This window comes from Athene noctua, chromosome 7 (genome assembly GCF_965140245.1).
Source record: "Athene noctua chromosome 7, bAthNoc1.hap1.1, whole genome shotgun sequence".
NCBI lineage: Eukaryota > Metazoa > Chordata > Aves > Strigiformes > Strigidae > Athene > Athene noctua.
In genome coordinates this window covers 1,891,449-1,908,972 of record NC_134043.1, presented here as the reverse complement: position 1 = coordinate 1,908,972, position 17,524 = coordinate 1,891,449, and the positions used below count along the sequence as shown (strand labels likewise).

General features: G+C 46.2%; 1 protein-coding gene across 9 annotated transcripts in view; it reads left to right on the top strand.

The window, feature by feature from the left end:
- The window catches only part of FMNL2 (formin like 2), a 150,135-nt gene that overhangs the window by 83,925 nt on the left and 48,686 nt on the right, over window positions 1-17,524 (top strand). For 5 of the 9 annotated variants that reach the window (XM_074910204.1, XM_074910200.1, XM_074910205.1 and 2 more), the window contains exons 3-7: window positions 5,163-5,243; window positions 8,709-8,785; window positions 10,825-10,908; window positions 12,760-12,912; window positions 14,354-14,473. In XM_074910204.1, the coding sequence (XP_074766305.1) occupies window positions 5,163-5,243; window positions 8,709-8,785; window positions 10,825-10,908; window positions 12,760-12,912; window positions 14,354-14,473 (515 nt within the window). The remainder of the gene's footprint in view (window positions 1-5,162; window positions 5,244-8,708; window positions 8,786-10,824; window positions 10,909-12,759; window positions 12,913-14,353; window positions 14,474-17,524) is intronic. The other 4 variants (XM_074910207.1, XM_074910209.1, XM_074910208.1 and 1 more) reach the window with 1 other exon arrangement.

The window sequence follows — 17,524 nt, the reverse complement described above, 5'->3', positions numbered from 1 at the left end:
TCTGCCCCCTCCTGGCAGGGAGTTGCCGAGGGCCAGGAGGTCTCCCCTCAGCCTCCTCTGCTCCAGACTGAACCCCCCCAGTGAAGTTGCTGTGTGTTACCATATGGTGCCATTAACCCTCTTGCAGCAGAGATCTGGATTTTTTTGATGACATTCAACCAAGTGTTTTCCATATCCCTGCACATGCTTCAGTAGCCATTTACAGCTCCATTTTGAGAGCCTTTGCCTAAAAAAAATGTGTGTACCATTGAATCTGCCCTGTTGTAGGTAAAGGACAGGATAGACTATCAGTGTTTTATTGAACAGTAGAGACGCTCACGGTGGTCATTTATCTGAGTTGCTGGCCCTGTGAGAGGTGGCTCACTGGACATCAGGGAGCGAGGGAGCAGTGGGAGGTGCGTGCCCAGGGCACGAGGGGTCCAAGGCTCAGCGGTGTGGGGCCGGACAGGGGTTGGCATCTCGGCGTCGGAGGGAGCCTCTGTGGCTCTTGTGCCTCTTGGCCGGGTCCCTTGCAGAAGTGACAGTGACCTGGTTTTGCAGAAAATGAACAGTGGTGGAAACAGATCCCTCTGCCCCGTAATTAGTGCAGAGATGCTCGGCTGCTATCGTTTTAGTCCATAATAAGATGTATGACATGACATACTGTCCTGGTGGCTGGGTTGCTGGGGGCAGGGCTGAGCTGCCCTCCAGATGCGTGCGGGCTGGGGTACGGGGGGTGGAAACGTGCGCCGCATTTACAGCGTCTTTGTGCCTCGGGAGTGAGAAGACACAGGTCTCCAGCCCTGCTTGCCCACCTCCTTTCACCAGCATTCACCATCCCTGGGCTTTATTCACTCCTAGACATGCCTGGATACCGGGTGGGGTGCGCTGGGAACTTACCTAATGTGTATGAATCCTAAGAATGAAACAATCTAGGGAGGGTAATAATAATAATAACATATGTCACTAATGCAGAAAATGTCCTGAATGGTTTTGGAAGCAACAGATCTCTGGAAAAGTCACAATTTCCTGGTTACGGAACTAATACGTTTTCCAGATTTGGATGAACAGGAGATGTGTTGAGTTCTTTGCAGGATCACATGGAAGAGGAAATACAGAAATCCGGCAGTCCCTCTTCGCTGCTGAAGTAAAGGCTCCCAGCACCCTTTTTTTTTTGTATCTGCCAGAAAAGAAAGTGCTAATTCTGGAGATTGCTGGTAAAAGAAGCACAGGAGCAGTGGTGTGCTCCCCTGTCCAAGCTTTTTCCCTCAATTCTGATAATTTATTACCCTAAAGGGAGGTTTTGAGGACCAGGTCATCTCACTGCTCTCTGGTCCAGTGCTTCTGACTCTTTGCATGTGCTTCTCTGCGCTTGTCTGTCATTGTGGCTTAGGGCACCACTCCTCAGCAATTTTTCAAGTAAGAAAGGGCCTTTTATCCTTGGGAAATTAAGTTAGTTTGCTTTCTAGGTGCTGACAAAGACAGGGTCGAGTTATTGCCGGTCTGTGCCTTTCTCCTTTCAGGGCTGTAGATAGTGTTGGTGCTTATATGAGTCATGTAGTGGAGATAAAATAGGTTTCATCGGGATTTATTAGCTTTGTTGTGTCTGAATGGCCTAGTCCAGGGGCGACTGGGAGGGGAAGCCACCGTGTCCCAGTCGTGATGTCACCCACTGGCTTACGCTTGTTTGCTCAGTGAAGTTTGGAGACTCAAAGAGGGATTTTAAACTTCATATGTGTGTGGTAAAAATCCCCAGCCTCCCCGTTCACATAGCGTTAAACCCCTTGCCGTGTAAATTTTCTTATTTTGAAAGCAGATTTGGCCAGTGAGCGATTGCAAATTGCCAAAAGTGGAGAGGAGGAGCAGACAGGAAAAAGCTGCAGTTTTTAACTCGTTATTTACGGTATCTAAGGCAAGTGGATTAGGTGTGGAAAGCAGTGCCCCAGCGTTAGCCAGGAAGTGTGTTAGTCTCTACAGGGCAGTAAATAGTCAAGAAGGACCAGAGGACCTTGAGAGGACCCTGGCTGGCCAGCCTGCACAGTGCTTACAGCATTCATGGCAAGTGGAACACCAGACTGCTGGTCCAACAAGCACCGGCCCTTCCCGCCCCGTGTGAGCTCTGGCAGAGTGTCAGTTTTGGGGAGGAGGATGGCTGCAGGCAGACGTTTGGGGTGTCCTGGAGGTATCGGGGAGCCTCTGTCTGCCATCACTGTGCAGCACCGAGCCCTGATTCTTGCAGCTTGCGACATATCAGCCTCTAAAACAGCCAAATCTGGATAAACCGAGACAGTAACCATAGCCAGGAAAGGGCAGTTTTAAAGGCCAATCCCTCATGGCTCTCCAAAGCAGAAAATACACTTTAAGAGGACTGTAAAAATGTTTCCAGGACTAGTAGATGTTCACCACAAGTGGTTCATGGTCACCAGTTAGAGAAGAGCATTGGTGGTATCTGCTGTTCATGGATAATGTTTTTAAAATCCTTCAACCCAAATAATTCCACTATACAGTAATGAGAAGCATCTTTTTTGATTAAGTCACTGTAGAGATTATTACATAAACACATAATTACAAACAGAAACATGTAGTGTCTGCATCACAGACCTACTAAATGCGCTCGTTGAGTCTCGAAGAATTTCATTTTGAAGACTTCAGATATTAAAACTGGCAGTTAGGAAGAGCTCCTGTCACTTTAGCAGATGATGACTGATCAGTTAGTGAGAGAAATAAATCTGTAAGAGTCAAATAGCTTCTCTGGAGGATTAGACTAAACACAGCAGAGCTACGTCAGCACGAGAGAACCCCCCCAAAGAGGAGGAATAAATAGGAGAGCTAACGTGGAGCCTTGTTAGACTGGGACTCATCAGTCACCCGCCCCTGTTCAGGAGTGGACCTTTGGCTTGGAGCTCCACCGCTTTACTCCAGCACTTCCAGGTGCAAAGAATAATATTCAGACATGGTTACCAAGTGGCACAGTGAAAACACTTCTACCTTCATGGGTTTTTGCAGAGAAGGAGCTGGTTTTTCAAATGCTGTAAAGTCTGTGGAGCTAATCTAAAACTGTTGAGGGGGAAGGAAGATGAGAAACGATGATGGTCTCCAAGGTCCAGATATCTCTTAACTCTCCACTAATCTACAATGGGCCAGATTCTCATTTAGAGCAAAGTGCTTTTTTTGTCTGTCTGCCAGCGTGAAAAAGTTTAAAAATGGGTTAATGGATGAAAATGGCTTCTAAATAACTTATATTTATGCCCACTGTAAAGCCACAGACCACAGTATCCTGAGGGGGCTGTAAGTCTGAGAAACTGTCCTAACAGTGGACTGTAGAAAGGGCAAAAATGAGCAGTTACGATACTTAGGCAGTCGGACTAGATGATTGTTGTAGCTCCCTTCCAACTGAAATGGTCTGGTCTAGTCTGGTCTGTTTTGTTCTTCTAGTTGATTTATTTTACTTGCCTTTTTTTTTTTTAATTCCTTTGAAGTCCCCATCAACACCTGTGGGTGTTCCTGCTCCCATTTTCCGGAGATCTGAGTGCTGGGGCTGACCATTGTGTGCCCCTCGGGCTGTCTAGGTGACTTCTGCTTGTGCCAGTGGATGTGTGTGATGGAGCCTTGGCACACCATTTCCAAACCGGTCTAGAACTCCGTCCATCTGTCTGGTGTGTCTGTCTTTCCCAACACACCAGTAGCAGTTCCAGTCAGCAGCAAATTTAACTAGAAGGGTGTGAAAGGGATTGTCTGACCCGGGAGATGGGCTCCAAGCATCCGTGTCCACAGAGCCAAGAGGTGAGCGTGGTGCTGGGGGAGGATGGACTGGACAGACACCCTTGGTGTCACTTTGGGCAGAGAGGAACTTTGTATTTCCTGAACTGTTTTTTAGATAAAAAGGAAATGCCAAATTCCAGGACTGTGTTTGGCCTGTACGTGTGAGGCTTCATGGAAAAAAAAAACCCAACAGTTGTAAAAGAGGAAAGAAGTGTCTGCTGTCTGTCTTACCAAGCTCTCGCCTGGGGTTGGTGCACCACAGGGCAGATTTTTTAGTTAATTTTTTCCTGCTGACCATGATGAATTACTTTTTTTACAGCAAGCAGCAGGATAATAACAGGAACAACTTCTGGTGTTCAGACAGTACATTCTGGTAACTGGGCAGCAGTGTCCTATTCATTATGAAATAACTTTCAGATAATGTAGTCAAAATTGCATCCTGACCTAATAAAGGGAGGTTTCAGATATCAGTTATAAAATGCAAAATTTCAGGAGGAAATTGTTATGAGATCTTTCCTCGAGGGAAAGGGCAGACTAGTTAAAAATTCTTGCAAGATACAAATAGTATCAGAACTTCTGGTAATGCTCTTAACAGGTTTGAACATAGCATACTGCTTGTAGAACAACTCGTGTTTCACAGCAGCTTTTGTAGGATAAATTTCAAGCTGACCATGCAACTGGTAAAGCAAAAATCCAGCAGCTCTCAGAATACAAACTTTGCAGACTTTTTATTTGTCATCAGAATCTTTAATTCAGTTCTGAACGTGTCTGATGCTGGAGTGTGGATTGGGTGTCCCCTGTAAGGTTAGGCAGTGGGAAACCTTTGGTGAGGAATGAGTCTCGGAGGCAGGTGGGAATGTCTGGGGATATTTCTTGAGTGGGAATATGACTTCTTTATTGCTGACATGTGCTACTCTTCCATTAATTTTTCTGGAATTCGAACAATAAAATGATGAGACTTCTGCCATGGCTAGACCGTGCAGTGTTTTTAGGTTCGTTCCAAGTGATAAAAAAGGTGTCTTGGCTTTTGTGGTGATGTCTTTCCATCAAACATGGACACGTGGCTGCTCTTCAACACTTCCCTTTCCTCTCAGTACTCCTGGCTAGCAGAAACCCAGTCATTTCAGATGTGTGTGTTTGTATGTGTAACTAAAGTTCAAAATCGTAATTGAATATGTAAGGTGTATTTTTATGCGTCCTATTTAAATACCAAATTTCAGAACATCAAGATACATGTAAATGTATTTTATTTGCATGCATATTGTATATGCATAAATTATATACTTATGAAGGTACATAGGAAACGATATTATAAATATATACTGTTTAAATACATGTGTGTGCATGCATTTTGTATATATAGTAAGTAAATACAGAAGATATTATAAAATGGCTGATGTTTATTCTTGTATCCTTCGCAGGAAAGGTTTCAAGTGAAGAATCCTCCACATACATACATCCAGAAGTTGAAGGGCTATCTGGACCCGGCTGTAACCAGGAAGGTGAGGAGCATCCTGTTTCCTCTCACCCATCCCTCGATCCGCAGCGAGGACGGTCCGGGGGTCCGGGTTGTTTCCTGCTTTTGTGTAAAAGGCCCCGTAAAACTCTCTGAGAAGAGTCTCAGAGATGGAACAAACTGCAGAGAGAAGCAGATAGAAATTGGGAAGACGCTGCAGTTTTCACAGCTCTGAAAGGAGAACAGATGTTGCAAAGAAAAGGACCATCTGACACATGAAACAACTTGTTTTAATAACTTTAGCTTCAGTAAACAGTCTGGCAAATTATCACTGAGCTGTACTCTAGGTTTGACTTTTCATGTGGGCAGTGCTGGTGGTGAATAAAACCTTTGTCAGATGGCACTTTTCTCAGCCGTGTGAAGGGGGTGTTGGAGTTCTGAGTCCTCTTCTCTGGGCATTTGTGTGACAGCAGTTCAGTGCAGCTGGCACACTTCACCTCTCGCTTGCATTCTCACCTGAGGTTTCAGTAAAGACGTAACCTGGGGTGTATTTACATGGCAGGGCCTCATCCATCCTTCTGCATATTGTTTTCTCCAAAATAGTTTCATAATCACACATGAAAGACTCAGGCACTTCACTTGGCCTTTCATGTGAACGCCATGCATCCCTGAATGTGGCTTCTGTACTGGGATGGATTTGTGGCTGGTTCTGATATTTCTGCGCCACTCTGATGGGCTTAGTAATAGCTTCCAGGATTTCAGAATAACAGTAAACCTACATCCCATTTAGACAACCATTGCTGAACCTTTGGTATTTAACCACTTTGGATATCAGCTCACATCCTGTGTTGATAGTTGTAATAGCCTTTAAAAAAAGAAAAAAAAAAAACAACAACAAAACCAACAAAAAAAGGCAGCGAGAGCGTAGCAGATCCTGCCATTGACTGGCTCTGCCTCGTCCTCAACAATCACTGCTTTGTGTTGCTGTACCATTAGCTGAGGTCGGTGCCTGCGGTAAAATCCGTATCCTGACACGGGGCTGCCAGGCCGGGGCCGCTCCAGCCGCGGCGGAGGTGCCCCTCCATCCCTGCCAGAGCCCGGGGGCAAACACTGGCCACCCTCTGCTGCCAGCACCCCGTCACCAGCTCCTGTCTTCAAGGCTGCAGTAATGGCTTCTGACAGTGCTTCTCTTGTTGGAGGCTCCGACGAGGAGTAGGAAATCATTTAGTAGGAAACCTTCAAATTTGCCTGGAGCTGATTGTAGTTTTCTTTTTTTTTAAAAAAAAGGTTGAACAGGGGTCTTTGTGTTTTTTCTCCTGAAGGGTTTTTGAAATCCGTTCAGTGTTTGGCTTTGTCCTGTGGTTGCTCCGTGGGCACACATTGAAGCTTTTCTTACCCTAATGCCACTATGAGTCCCATGACTAACGACAAAAGCGAAGGAGCCTAAAAATAACTCCTGGAGTTCCTCTCTTTTGTCGCATTATGCTGTATCACCGAGCAGCCTTTCCTCAGCCTGGGCTGCGAGGCAGAAAGATTTACAAATGGGCTTCTGGACGGAGGCGCGGTGTGGTGGGGAGAGCTCCCCTTTGCAGGATTATTGCTGTAATGGAGGTTGTGAGCGTTTTTGTGAATCCATCCGTCCCCAGCGTGGCCAAGAGAAGGGGGCTCCAAACGCTGCTGCAAAATGTCCCTTTTGCCTTGTAATTGGTGTCAGAACGGCTCTTCCCAGGAAAATACTGCTTTGTGTCTGAGCTGAATTTTGAAACAGGAAAATGAAAGTGTTGAAATGACGTGTTTTTAAAGAAATGGCAGTTTGGTGGCTTCTGGAGCCCAGTAAAACGCAGAGCTGGGTCACAGCTCCCTGCCACGGTCGCCTGGCCTCGCTGGGGACGACGGTCCCGTGTGGGGCACGAGGGAACATGCTGCCTGTTTCCACCTTGCCCTCCCACCCCTGTCTCCTCCCTGCCTCTTGCTACATCCATATTTTACCTTTCTAGAGACGTAAGGCTTTATTCTGCTTGCAGTTATATTGTGTAAGCTCCCTCGGGAGAGAAGGCTCTGTGTTTTTGTACTCTGAGCTAATTAACTGAGGTCCAGAGAAACTATGTCTGATCTCAACTAGCTCTTGCAAAGTAAAAACTAATAGCACCTTGTGTCTATTAGGACTTTACAGCGAGGCATCTATTTCAGTCCGCTGGTGGCTTTTTGAGCTGGGATTTAGTCTCACCTCAAGTAAGCCAGTGGTGCTAAATAGCACGTGCTAAAACCCCGGTGAAAAAGGCGGCTGATGGTGTTCACACCGGTCAGCAAGGTGAGGTAAATCCTGTCCTTTCATCATCTTCACCTCAGTGAACGAACCCATGAGAATTACAAACTGCCAAGTAGTCCCCTTGATTCTGCTGCGGGTTTATTGTGGTGCAGTGAGAACAAACCCTTTTTCCCTCCAGTACTCAGAGCACAGTCCTACTTAGAGCAGCACTGCTTGCTCCTGAGCGTTTCAAGCCCTTTCTGCACACGTCAAGTCTGTGTGTGGGGTAACTGAGGGGCAACTTGGGTGTTCAGTACTGCACTTCAAGGTGATTACCCTCGTCCATCCACTTATGCTTGTTCACGAGGGAGAATTCACGGAAAGAACAGCTCCAGAAGGATTTATCCAGCTGTTTTAGCGCATTTCCATGGGCAGGGAGCACCAGGCAGGAGAGAAGGCGAGTGAATTTTTCTGGGAGAGGAGGCGGCTGGCTGGCTCTGCACACCGACAGTAGCCCTGCGGCAAGCTGGTCTTGCAGAGGGTGGAGAGGAGCTCAACTTGAGATGGGCTGGAGTGCATTTATTTAGAGGTTTTCTGCCATGACCGGTGCCTGCTTTGAGCTGTGAAGCGGGGCTCTCACAGCATCCCGGGGAGGTTTTGCGGCGTCGCCCTTTCTCCTCCCCTGCGGAGATGACACAAAACCTCATCTCCTTCCTGCTGCAGCGTTCCACTTCTGCCATTTTACAGCCTTTTCCCAAGCATCTAATTTTGCAGATACAACTTAGCGTGCGCAAATTATTAAAGCACGCAGATGGCAGCACATGTGTATTTCATTACTGGCTCGCACCCCCAGATTCGGTTGTTACACAGAAATCGTGGCAGGTTTTTTGGTGTGGTGTCAAGTCGCGAAAGCGAGATTAAAGCACCAGGCTGAGAAGGAAGGCCAAACGCTGTTGGTTCTCAATGGAGAGTCTGATACTGGAACAAAACTTTGTTTTATAAAGAAATGTTTATTTATCTACAGGCTTTTAATTTTCTTAATCCTGGAAAGTCAAAAATGCGCATGGGAACAGAAGTTATTTTTCTGAGCATGTTTTTGTTGACTGCCGGACTATTGTTGTTGTATTCCTCAGGATTTAGAGCGGTTCTCGGTTTACCTTAATGTTTTATTTATTCATTCTGCACTGCGTGAGATGTTGATTTTTTTTTTTAATAGCTTCACATGAGTCTAATTGTTATTTTTGCCTGCTCACTCGATTACAGAAATTCAGAAGACGAGTCCAAGAGTCTACTCAAGTACTGCGAGAACTGGAAATTTCTTTAAGAACAAATCACATCGGGTAAGAATTTTTGATGTCCTTTGGTCTAAGATTTTTTTTTTTTTTATTTTTTTACATCTACTGACGGATGCCTTTGAGAAAATCTCTCTTTGCATGTCAAGCAGTGATACCACTTGATAGATCATTAAAGCCTGAAGGGCTTAGTTAAGGGGTAGCTGGGCATCTCAGGAGAATAATTCAGCTATAATCCTTTCATGATAGGGTTCATCCACATCTCTGGGAAGGCTGTGAGAAGATTGCAGTCAGCTTCTGCTTACCCAAAGTCAGTCAGAGCAGCAGTGAGCATGATTCTGTCTAGAATAGTAATAGTATTGCAACTATAAATATATATATAACCCCCCCATGCTGTTTTATAGCTTTAACATTATGCAGTTCATGAAGCCTGACTGTCACTAATATTCCCAGTATTTTTCTTCTACAAAGCACAAAATTCCTTTCAGATAGCAAAAGTAAAATAATTGCAGAGATTTTTATGGAACTTGCTGTTCCCATCCACATTTCCCCTTACCTCTCTGCTTTGCCTCTCGGGACCAGAAGCTGGGTCAGCACCTGTACATCAGCTGGGAAGGTTTCTTCAGTGTTTTTTTTTTCATGAGCACACACTGTGTCCAGCTCAATTACATCGATTTTATAGGATGCTGCTCTTCTTTTGTGGAAATGATGACGGTTTAAACTGTGGGAGGAAGAGCCGTTCTCTCTCTGTGGGAGCCAGCTCCCAGCATGGCGTGCATGGCAGTGGGGGACCCTCACAAATATTTCCAACAAACTTCTCAACCCCTTCTCTGGCTCCTGCTATGATTTCCCTCGTTTTCCAACACAAAGGATTCCCCACCCGAGACTTAGGGCATCTGAAGCGTGAAGCTCTGCAGATTTATGACGGCTCACGGGAACGCAGAAGGAACCGCAGTGGTTCACCAGATAAATAAAAGAGGCTGACAGGACCAGCGTTTATTTATTTGGTTCACTTGGCTGAAAGATGGGTGTCAAAATACATCCCATAAAAATGCCAGGTTGTTTATTTTAGCAGGTAAACAGTAAAAGATTGAAAGCCTGAAGATTAGGATAACTCATGAATTCCCACTCTGCTGGGAGCAGGGCATCGATAGCTGCGAGGCCACGGAGGCAGCACGAACCCAGAGCCCCAGTTCCCTCCCTGACTCCCCACTCATTCCAGTGGCACCTAACCCACTCCTGGTGAGGTTTCACCTGCCCTGTTGAGGCTCAGAGGAGAGCTGAGCTGGGGCTGTGCTGAGGCTCCTTGCTCGCCTGGCTTTGCCCCCACATGGAGGGATTTTCAAAACATCTTTGGCATTTTCAAGCTTTTGGAAGATAATAGACTTATCTGAATTGTGGCTTATTTTGTATAATTCTCAGGGGCCAAAATTCACAGTGACCAGTTGAAAAGAGAAGGCAAAATTACTGCTAAATACGTGACCAGGATGTCAGATTATTCTTTTGCCAGTGTGCTGTCTATATGCTTTTAGGGATTGCTAGAGATCAGGATGTGACAAAAAATAAACCATGTCCCTGCGATTCAGGGGTTAGAAGGTGGCTGTGGCCATGCTCAGTGGTTCGTGCAGCCGGGGTGGAGATGAGCCTGGGTTTGGAGTGAAGCTGGGCAGCAGCCGAGCTCCTCAGGCACCCATGGCCTTCTCACACCAATGCTGTTATGGTGGGAAGAGCAGTTAGTTACCCACTCCGAAGCTCAGTACTTAGAAGAGCAAACATCTAGTTTCTGAGCAATTCAGGATGTGCATAGGGGGTTTTATGGCTGGGTTGGGTTTTTTTGAGGGATGTTTTTCCCATCACGGTGCTGCAAAAGAAGCTTGTTTCAGTACATTCGTAAAGTCCTCCAAAGGACTGTTTTAAAGTCCTCTAAATAATAAAGAGCATTTTTGAAAAGTCCTCTCTTCCTGAGTGAGAAAGCAAAGTTTTGCTCAGCAGTGCTGCCTTTCCTGCAATGGATCTGTCTCTAGTTTGTCTGACAAGAATTCCAGTAACTGCACAAACGCTCTGATGTCTAATGATTTTTCTAACAGATGGGTCAGGGAGTTCCTGAATGAAGAAAACAAAGGCCTGGATGTTCTGGTGGAGTACTTGTCGTTTGCACAGTATGCTGTCACGTAAGTAAGACATGCCTGGTACTCTCTGGGCACAGCAAGAATCTGCCATCTCTAACAGAGCAGGAGAGGGAAATGCCAGGGCAGATGCTCAGCTTTCCCTGTGGCAGACCTTTCCTCTTAGTAGCTTGGTACGATGCTACGGATGTACTTTAGAGCAGAGAAAATGGTAATATTAGTCCAAAACTTGCATTGGAACATTTTGCAGAGAAAAAAAGCCTAAGTTTAAACCTTGAGATTATCTCTAAGAGCATACTGACATTTTTAAGCTGTGGCCTCTGACCATCTCAGGGATACAGTGCAAAAAATATTCAGCAAATGTGTGGAAGCATGCAGGCTTCCTTAGAGATAGGTTTGCAATTAGTGCCCGACCCCAAGGCCCACCCTGCAGCCCACCCTGTTCAGAGCAACCTCCACGCACGAGCCACTTCTCACGAGGCTCCTGGCAAGCAAAGCTGGCAGCATCCTCTGCAGTAGATGCGCTGCAAGACAACAGCAGGCATTTCAAGGTGATTTTGCAAGTTGGGAAGACTATAAAGCAAGTTTTTACGATTCTGACATCTGGTTAGTTGGGAGTCAGATTCAGTCATTTAGGTAATAAATCATTAAATGTACTCTATTAAAACAAATTGGGAAAAAAATCATTATATCGCACAATTTGAAATGAATATTCAGCTGAGGATCTGTGTTTGTATATCCACAGGCTTTCATTGAGGATGTTTTAGCAGTCGATTTTTGTATAAAAGCACACAAAAAGAAGCAGTAGGTTAAAGGTACTGTTGCCATTAGGAACTCAATCTGAGTAGAGTTGATACTTTCTTTTTAGAAAAGATGCCATCAGATTATATATATCACTGCACAGAAAAGAGACTGTTGGTGAGGTTGCAATAAAATTAATGAAGGAAAATTATATGTTTTAAGATGTTACTAATGCTGGAAAAAACTGTGCACAGCAAAAAGAAGTGTTTCAAAGACTTTCTTCCTAAAATTATACAAATGTACACGAGTTAGCTTGCTGGGTTTTTCCCCTCTCTAACGTGGTAACCATGAGTAATAACCTCAAAAGCTGTAAGGAGAACAAGCAATTTTTGCTCAAAATAGCAGTACAATGGGCAGTGAGTCAGAAATCAAAGAAAATCTGTAATGATCACGGTAATATATTGCATATGCTGAGAGATTCATAAGGGCCAACCAAGCGGTGTAAATGCTCAGTCAGATATCGATGGAGGAAAGTGAATTAGTACTTGCACGATGCTTTATTGAAGTAAAATGGAGACAGCTTTAAGCGTTCCCACTCCTTCCTTCAAGGAAGGGCTGTTCACCAGCAAAGCAGCTGATGTTGCATTTATTTTACATTGAAGTAGAATAATCCATGGCTGTTTGATCCTTGCAAGTGGTGTGCTCATGGGGTCAGCTGCTCCCTTTGTCAGGGTTGGATAGACTGGCTCTGAGGAAGGATTTCTGTGCAGAAGGGGCTGTTGGGTGTTGGAATGGGCTGCCCAGGGCAGGGGGGAGTCCCCGGGATCCCTGGGGGGGTTGAAGAGTCGGGCTGAGCCAGCGCTGAGGGATCTGGGGGAGTTGGGAACGGTCAGGGGGAGGGTCATGGCTGGGCTGGAGGAGCTGCAGGGGCTTTTCCAGCCTCTGTTGAGTGTGAGTCTGTAAGGTCCACATTTGCTGCACTGTGGGTTTGAAGCTCACCCTGAGTTGCAGCCAAAGGGAGGTCAGCCTGCTTTACTCTCCTCCTTGCTTTTGGTAATCTTTTGGGACCTGCTCCAGTCTGCAGACGTTGAGCAGGAGAATGCTATGCGCATCTTTCCTGTCTAACCCGCCGTTGGCATTTCTCTTTCCTTTCAGGTTTGACTTTGAAAGTTTGGAGAACAATGTGGAAAACTCAATGGACAAGTCCAAACCTTGGAGCCGCTCTATTGAGGACCTGCACAGAGGCAGTAATTTACCCTCACCAGTTGGCAACAGCATCTCCCGCTCCGGCAGACACTCGACTTTACGGTAAGGTGTTTAGTCAGGCAGTGGGTGACCTGCAAACAGCGAGTGCCCCAGTAAGGAGAGTCAGGATGGTTTTCCAATTAGAATATTTTTCATCTTCCCTCTTTTCACAGAGTAGGCTTGACATATATAGGAAACCTGTCATTGTAGTGAGGGTTTTGAGGTGGAAAGAAATGCTAAGCTAGTAACCCAGGGCAGCGGTACGCAGCAGTTGAGGAAGAGACAAGAATAACTCTGCCTCCCTTTCCAGTGGCAGAGTGATCTCAGGATGCACGATGCGTTTCCATCAGGTACAATGTGGCTTGCACAGAGGAAGCAATTTCTCTTCTCCAAAATGTATCTCAAGATTTCCAGGGACCTGGCCAGGCTGGGGCTCCCATCCAGTGTCTCATCCAAAAAGGTCTCTTCTAGCAGCCCATTCCTTCCGTGCTGCTATGAACATGATTTTTTTTTTTTTTTTTTTTTTTTTGAAAGATCATTTCCATCCTTCAAACCTGCTGTTAATTCTAGCACCACCCCAGGCTTTACTACTCTCTTTCCAAGTACTGCTTTTTTTTTTTTTTTTTTTTTTTTTTTTTTTTTCTTTTCTTTTAAATTTTGTGGAAAAGGCAGGATCTCTTCCCAGGACTGAATGGCAGTCAACTCTGTTACATTCCTTTGATGCTTCACTATTATAAACCAGACTGACTGCCACCTTCAGTCCAGCAGTACTGTTACCTCGGGGCGCAGCTCAGAGTGCCAAATGCTTTTTGACTTTTTCTTGGCTTTTATGGAGTTCTGTTACATAGTACTGTGAGCGTAGAAGAGTCCAAAAAAGATGGAGGCAGCGAGATCTTGCAGCTTTTCCATACATCTTCCAGCAGAGGCTGAGTTTTGGTTTGTTAGTCACTGGTAATGTTGGCCCTTTAGCTGGTGTTGGGTGGGTGCCTTCCGCCCACAGCCTGCGTGGTAGCGGGTGGGATACATGGAAGATGCAGTTCACAGACATCAGGCAGTGGAGAGGAGGAGACAGACACACAGCTCTGCTAAAGTGATACAGGCCGTGGAGTCCAGCAAAAGCACTTGACCAGTTGATTTGGGTTTTTTTAAATGTTGCAAAGGTGGTCTCAGTGGTTTTGGTTTTGTTTAATCTTTGATTACTTGGACAGAGAAATGGTAGTCTTGTGCTTGCAGGAGGATGTCTGATTCTGCTCTCTGTCTTTGGGAGGTGTGCTTGTGATTAGTTACACTAGAAATGCATAAGTCAGGTATACATTACATGTCTCTTACATTTTTTCTCTTCATTTCCTTTTTCACATCCCCCTTTATTCCTTACCTTTTTGATTTTCCATTTCAACGTCCCCTTCCTTGCATCCTTCATTCCCCTCCCTCTTTCGCTCTTCTCCGATTCTGTCTCTCACGTCCTTCCTTCCTCTGCTCTCATCCTCCTTTCACATACCATCAGATTGGTTTCTCTGCCTGAACAACTTCAGTTCAAACGCTGCCAGAGCTGCTTTTCAGCCAACTGCCTCTGGAGCGGCTTCACTTTGCGCTCTGCTGATGAGGCTTCGAGCCGGAAAATCTCGTAAGTCCCAGGTGGAAGGTTGCCCGCCGGCCGGGCTGCACAGGCATGGGAGCCACGTGGCTAGTGCTGCTCCCCATGCCCTATAATCTGGTAATCACACGTCTTGGGAGAGCGGCCGCCTGAGCATCAGGGGGAGCTTTCACTCTCCAAAATGTGTGGTTATCACATTATAACTTCAAAGTGTAGTTCGCTTCCGTAGAGTGGGATTTTTCTAAAAGTAAAACGTGGTTTACTTTGAAACAACATACTGGTTTTCTTTATCACACTGCAAACAGTATTATTAGTTTCACACCTAAAGCATAGAGCCCTTAGCCACTGTCCGTGTTATTTCATCATTTTTATTGCAATTGGTGATTTATTATCATCAATTTTATTACAAATATATAGAGACTTCACTCATATCCAAAACTGACACAGAAATGCAACCTAGTACAGTGTTTTTCAGCCAAGTGCCCTCCTCCTGCCTGCAGATCCATCTCTGTACCAGGGCACCTTGGGCAGAAACTGCCCAACCTTTATGTGGAATTAGCATCTTTGGTTTGTGTTTCATTTAAAAAAAAAAAAAAAAAAGCTTTAAAATGTATATTTTGTCAATATCTAGGGACTGTGTGTATTAAAAAGAGTAAAAGCTAAAAGTAGGTGGGAAGTTTTTAAGAAGGATTTTTTTGTATAATTAGCAAATACTAGTTAACTAAAACAGAATGTTTTCCTGAGGACAAGCTGGGTGCTCATCACATGCAGTGGGTGTGCAGGGTGGCATTTCTGGTCAAAACCAGGAGGTTTCTGCCCCATCGATGGGTCTGGGACATGCAGAGACCCAGGCCATGGGTTCTGCTGTGTGGAAGCTCCTCTTCTGTCTCTGTTATGAAAAGCATTCAAGGGAGAGAAAGGGAGAAGTGGATGGAAAAGGAGAAGGTTGACAAACTTAACAGGGTAATTTACATTTCAGGAGCTGGACTCATCCCCGCAGTGCCCTAGCAGTATGAAAAATGAGATCAGATTTGGCCCGCATTCCTTTTTGTTAAAACAGCAAGAAGTTTTGGGGAGACAGTGTTTCATGCCTGCTTTAACACTGTTTTTTCTCATTTTTGGTGCCTGTATGGCAGTGTCATGGCACCAGCTCTCCTGCCTGTCCTCAGCAGTAAACCTGCCGTGGCCCTCAGCACCCTGCTGATGTGTGCTGTACATGTTTAATGAGAGCAAAAGGAAGAGGAGATAAGCACAAAGCGACACTAGGGACTTACTGGAAGGGGTATAACCCTCGCACGCTCGCAAACAGTGCAGCTCCATCGCAGTGAGCAGCCAGGCAGGGCAAGCTCGCTGCGGTGTGCGCTCGCCCGGCGGCGACGTGGGCACGGAGGCTTTCTGTCTGCTCGCTTGCGTGGCTGAGGCTACCCGTTCCTAATTGTGACTTTAACTGGCTTCCCGTAGCTCTTTTTAGTAGTGCTAAACCCTGCCAATTCCCTGCTCACTGGGTTTCCTTGGCAACTGAGGGTTGTTTTTTTTTGGTTTGGTTTGTTGTTTTTTTTTTTTTAAGAGGAGGCACAGGGATTTGGGAAGCAAACGCCAAAATGAGGGCAGAAGGATAAAAATGGGGATGAACCTTTGGGGATTTATTGCTGCTTTTTTGGGGAGAAAGAGCATTACTTTCACATGGGAGTCATACTCTCCTGTCAGATAAATATTAATGCAGACTTTGTGATGTCCCAGCCCATTAGAAATTCCCTTTCTTCTGAGTCAAATACTTCAGTTTTTATGTGGATTGAACTGAGAAACTTAATTTCTTTCTTGAAAATCTGGAGAGTCCATAATGAGAGAGCAGTCCAGGCAAACATATCTTAATCCATCAGTGGGCTTTGATTGCACCTGGTAGTTTCATGTAGCCTGCTTGGTGGTGGTGTGGAATGTTTGTAGGTAACAGTCCTGGTTGAACCGGGGGAGAATCCCCTGCAGGACCCGTCTGTGTTTGCACACAGAGGGGAAGAGGCACGCTCAGTGCTTTGCTGGACGTTCTGTGGGCCGTGCATGGTGTGGCAGAGCCGAGCTCCTCCCGGCTGTGCAGTCACGTCCGTGGGCACACACCGGCTGCGTGGCCTGGGAGGACGGAGGGGCGGCCAAAACCAGAGCTGTTTCAATTTATTTTCTCACCTTTTTTAAGCAACAAATATCTCCTCAGCTTTACGCATTAATAATCTTTCCAGATTCTGTTAGATGAAGACAAACCCAGCAGGCTCAAAGTCATTTTATTTTCTTCCCATTTGTGGCACAAACCAGCTTTGTTGCCCCTGTTTGAAGGGGCAAAAATGAGACATTTTCGGGCAGCAAGGCCGCCTGCTCTGCCTTCCCTTGCACGGGTGGAGGAGCTGCTTGCACCTTACTGGTTTTAATGTTTAAGGGGTGAACTGCTGGGGTTTCAGCCCCAACCCCAGACTCAGGCTGACATGTGGGTGATCCCCCCAGCCCTTCCCAAAGGGGGGTGAGTTTCCCTTCAGGCTCCCCCCCAGGGTGGGCCGGCCTGGCAGACAGAGCCATGGGGTAAAGGAGCCCCAGGGGTCCCGCAGTGAGTAACCCAAGGTCAGGTGTCCCACGCAGGGATCACAGCTGGGACCATTGCAGGAGGGGCAGTGTCTGTGTGTGAGGGGGATGCCCTGGGCAGAGTTCCCTGCTGGGGAAGGACCTCCCGCCTCCCTGGGACTGGGCTCCAGGCAGGTCTGGCTTTTGTAAACGCGGGCTCTGTGGGGATTCATGATGTGGCTTCCTTGATCTGATGTGTTTGGCTTGTTGACCTGGTTGCTCCCATCCCTTCCATGGGAAACTGCATTTCACCATTTATCCCACCCGTTGTTGGTTGTGTGGTGTTGTTGTTGGGATCATCGGGATTGATGTTGATTATGTATAACCTGATAGGCCTGTTTGTACCCCCAGCGCTCACCCATGCACTGACCCTTCTGTGTCCAGTACAACCTGGTTATTGGGTCATCTTGATGCTGGCTGTGGCCTTTATGCCAGGCCTGGTAACTGGCAAAACAAGGGGCTACCACTGAGCGCAGG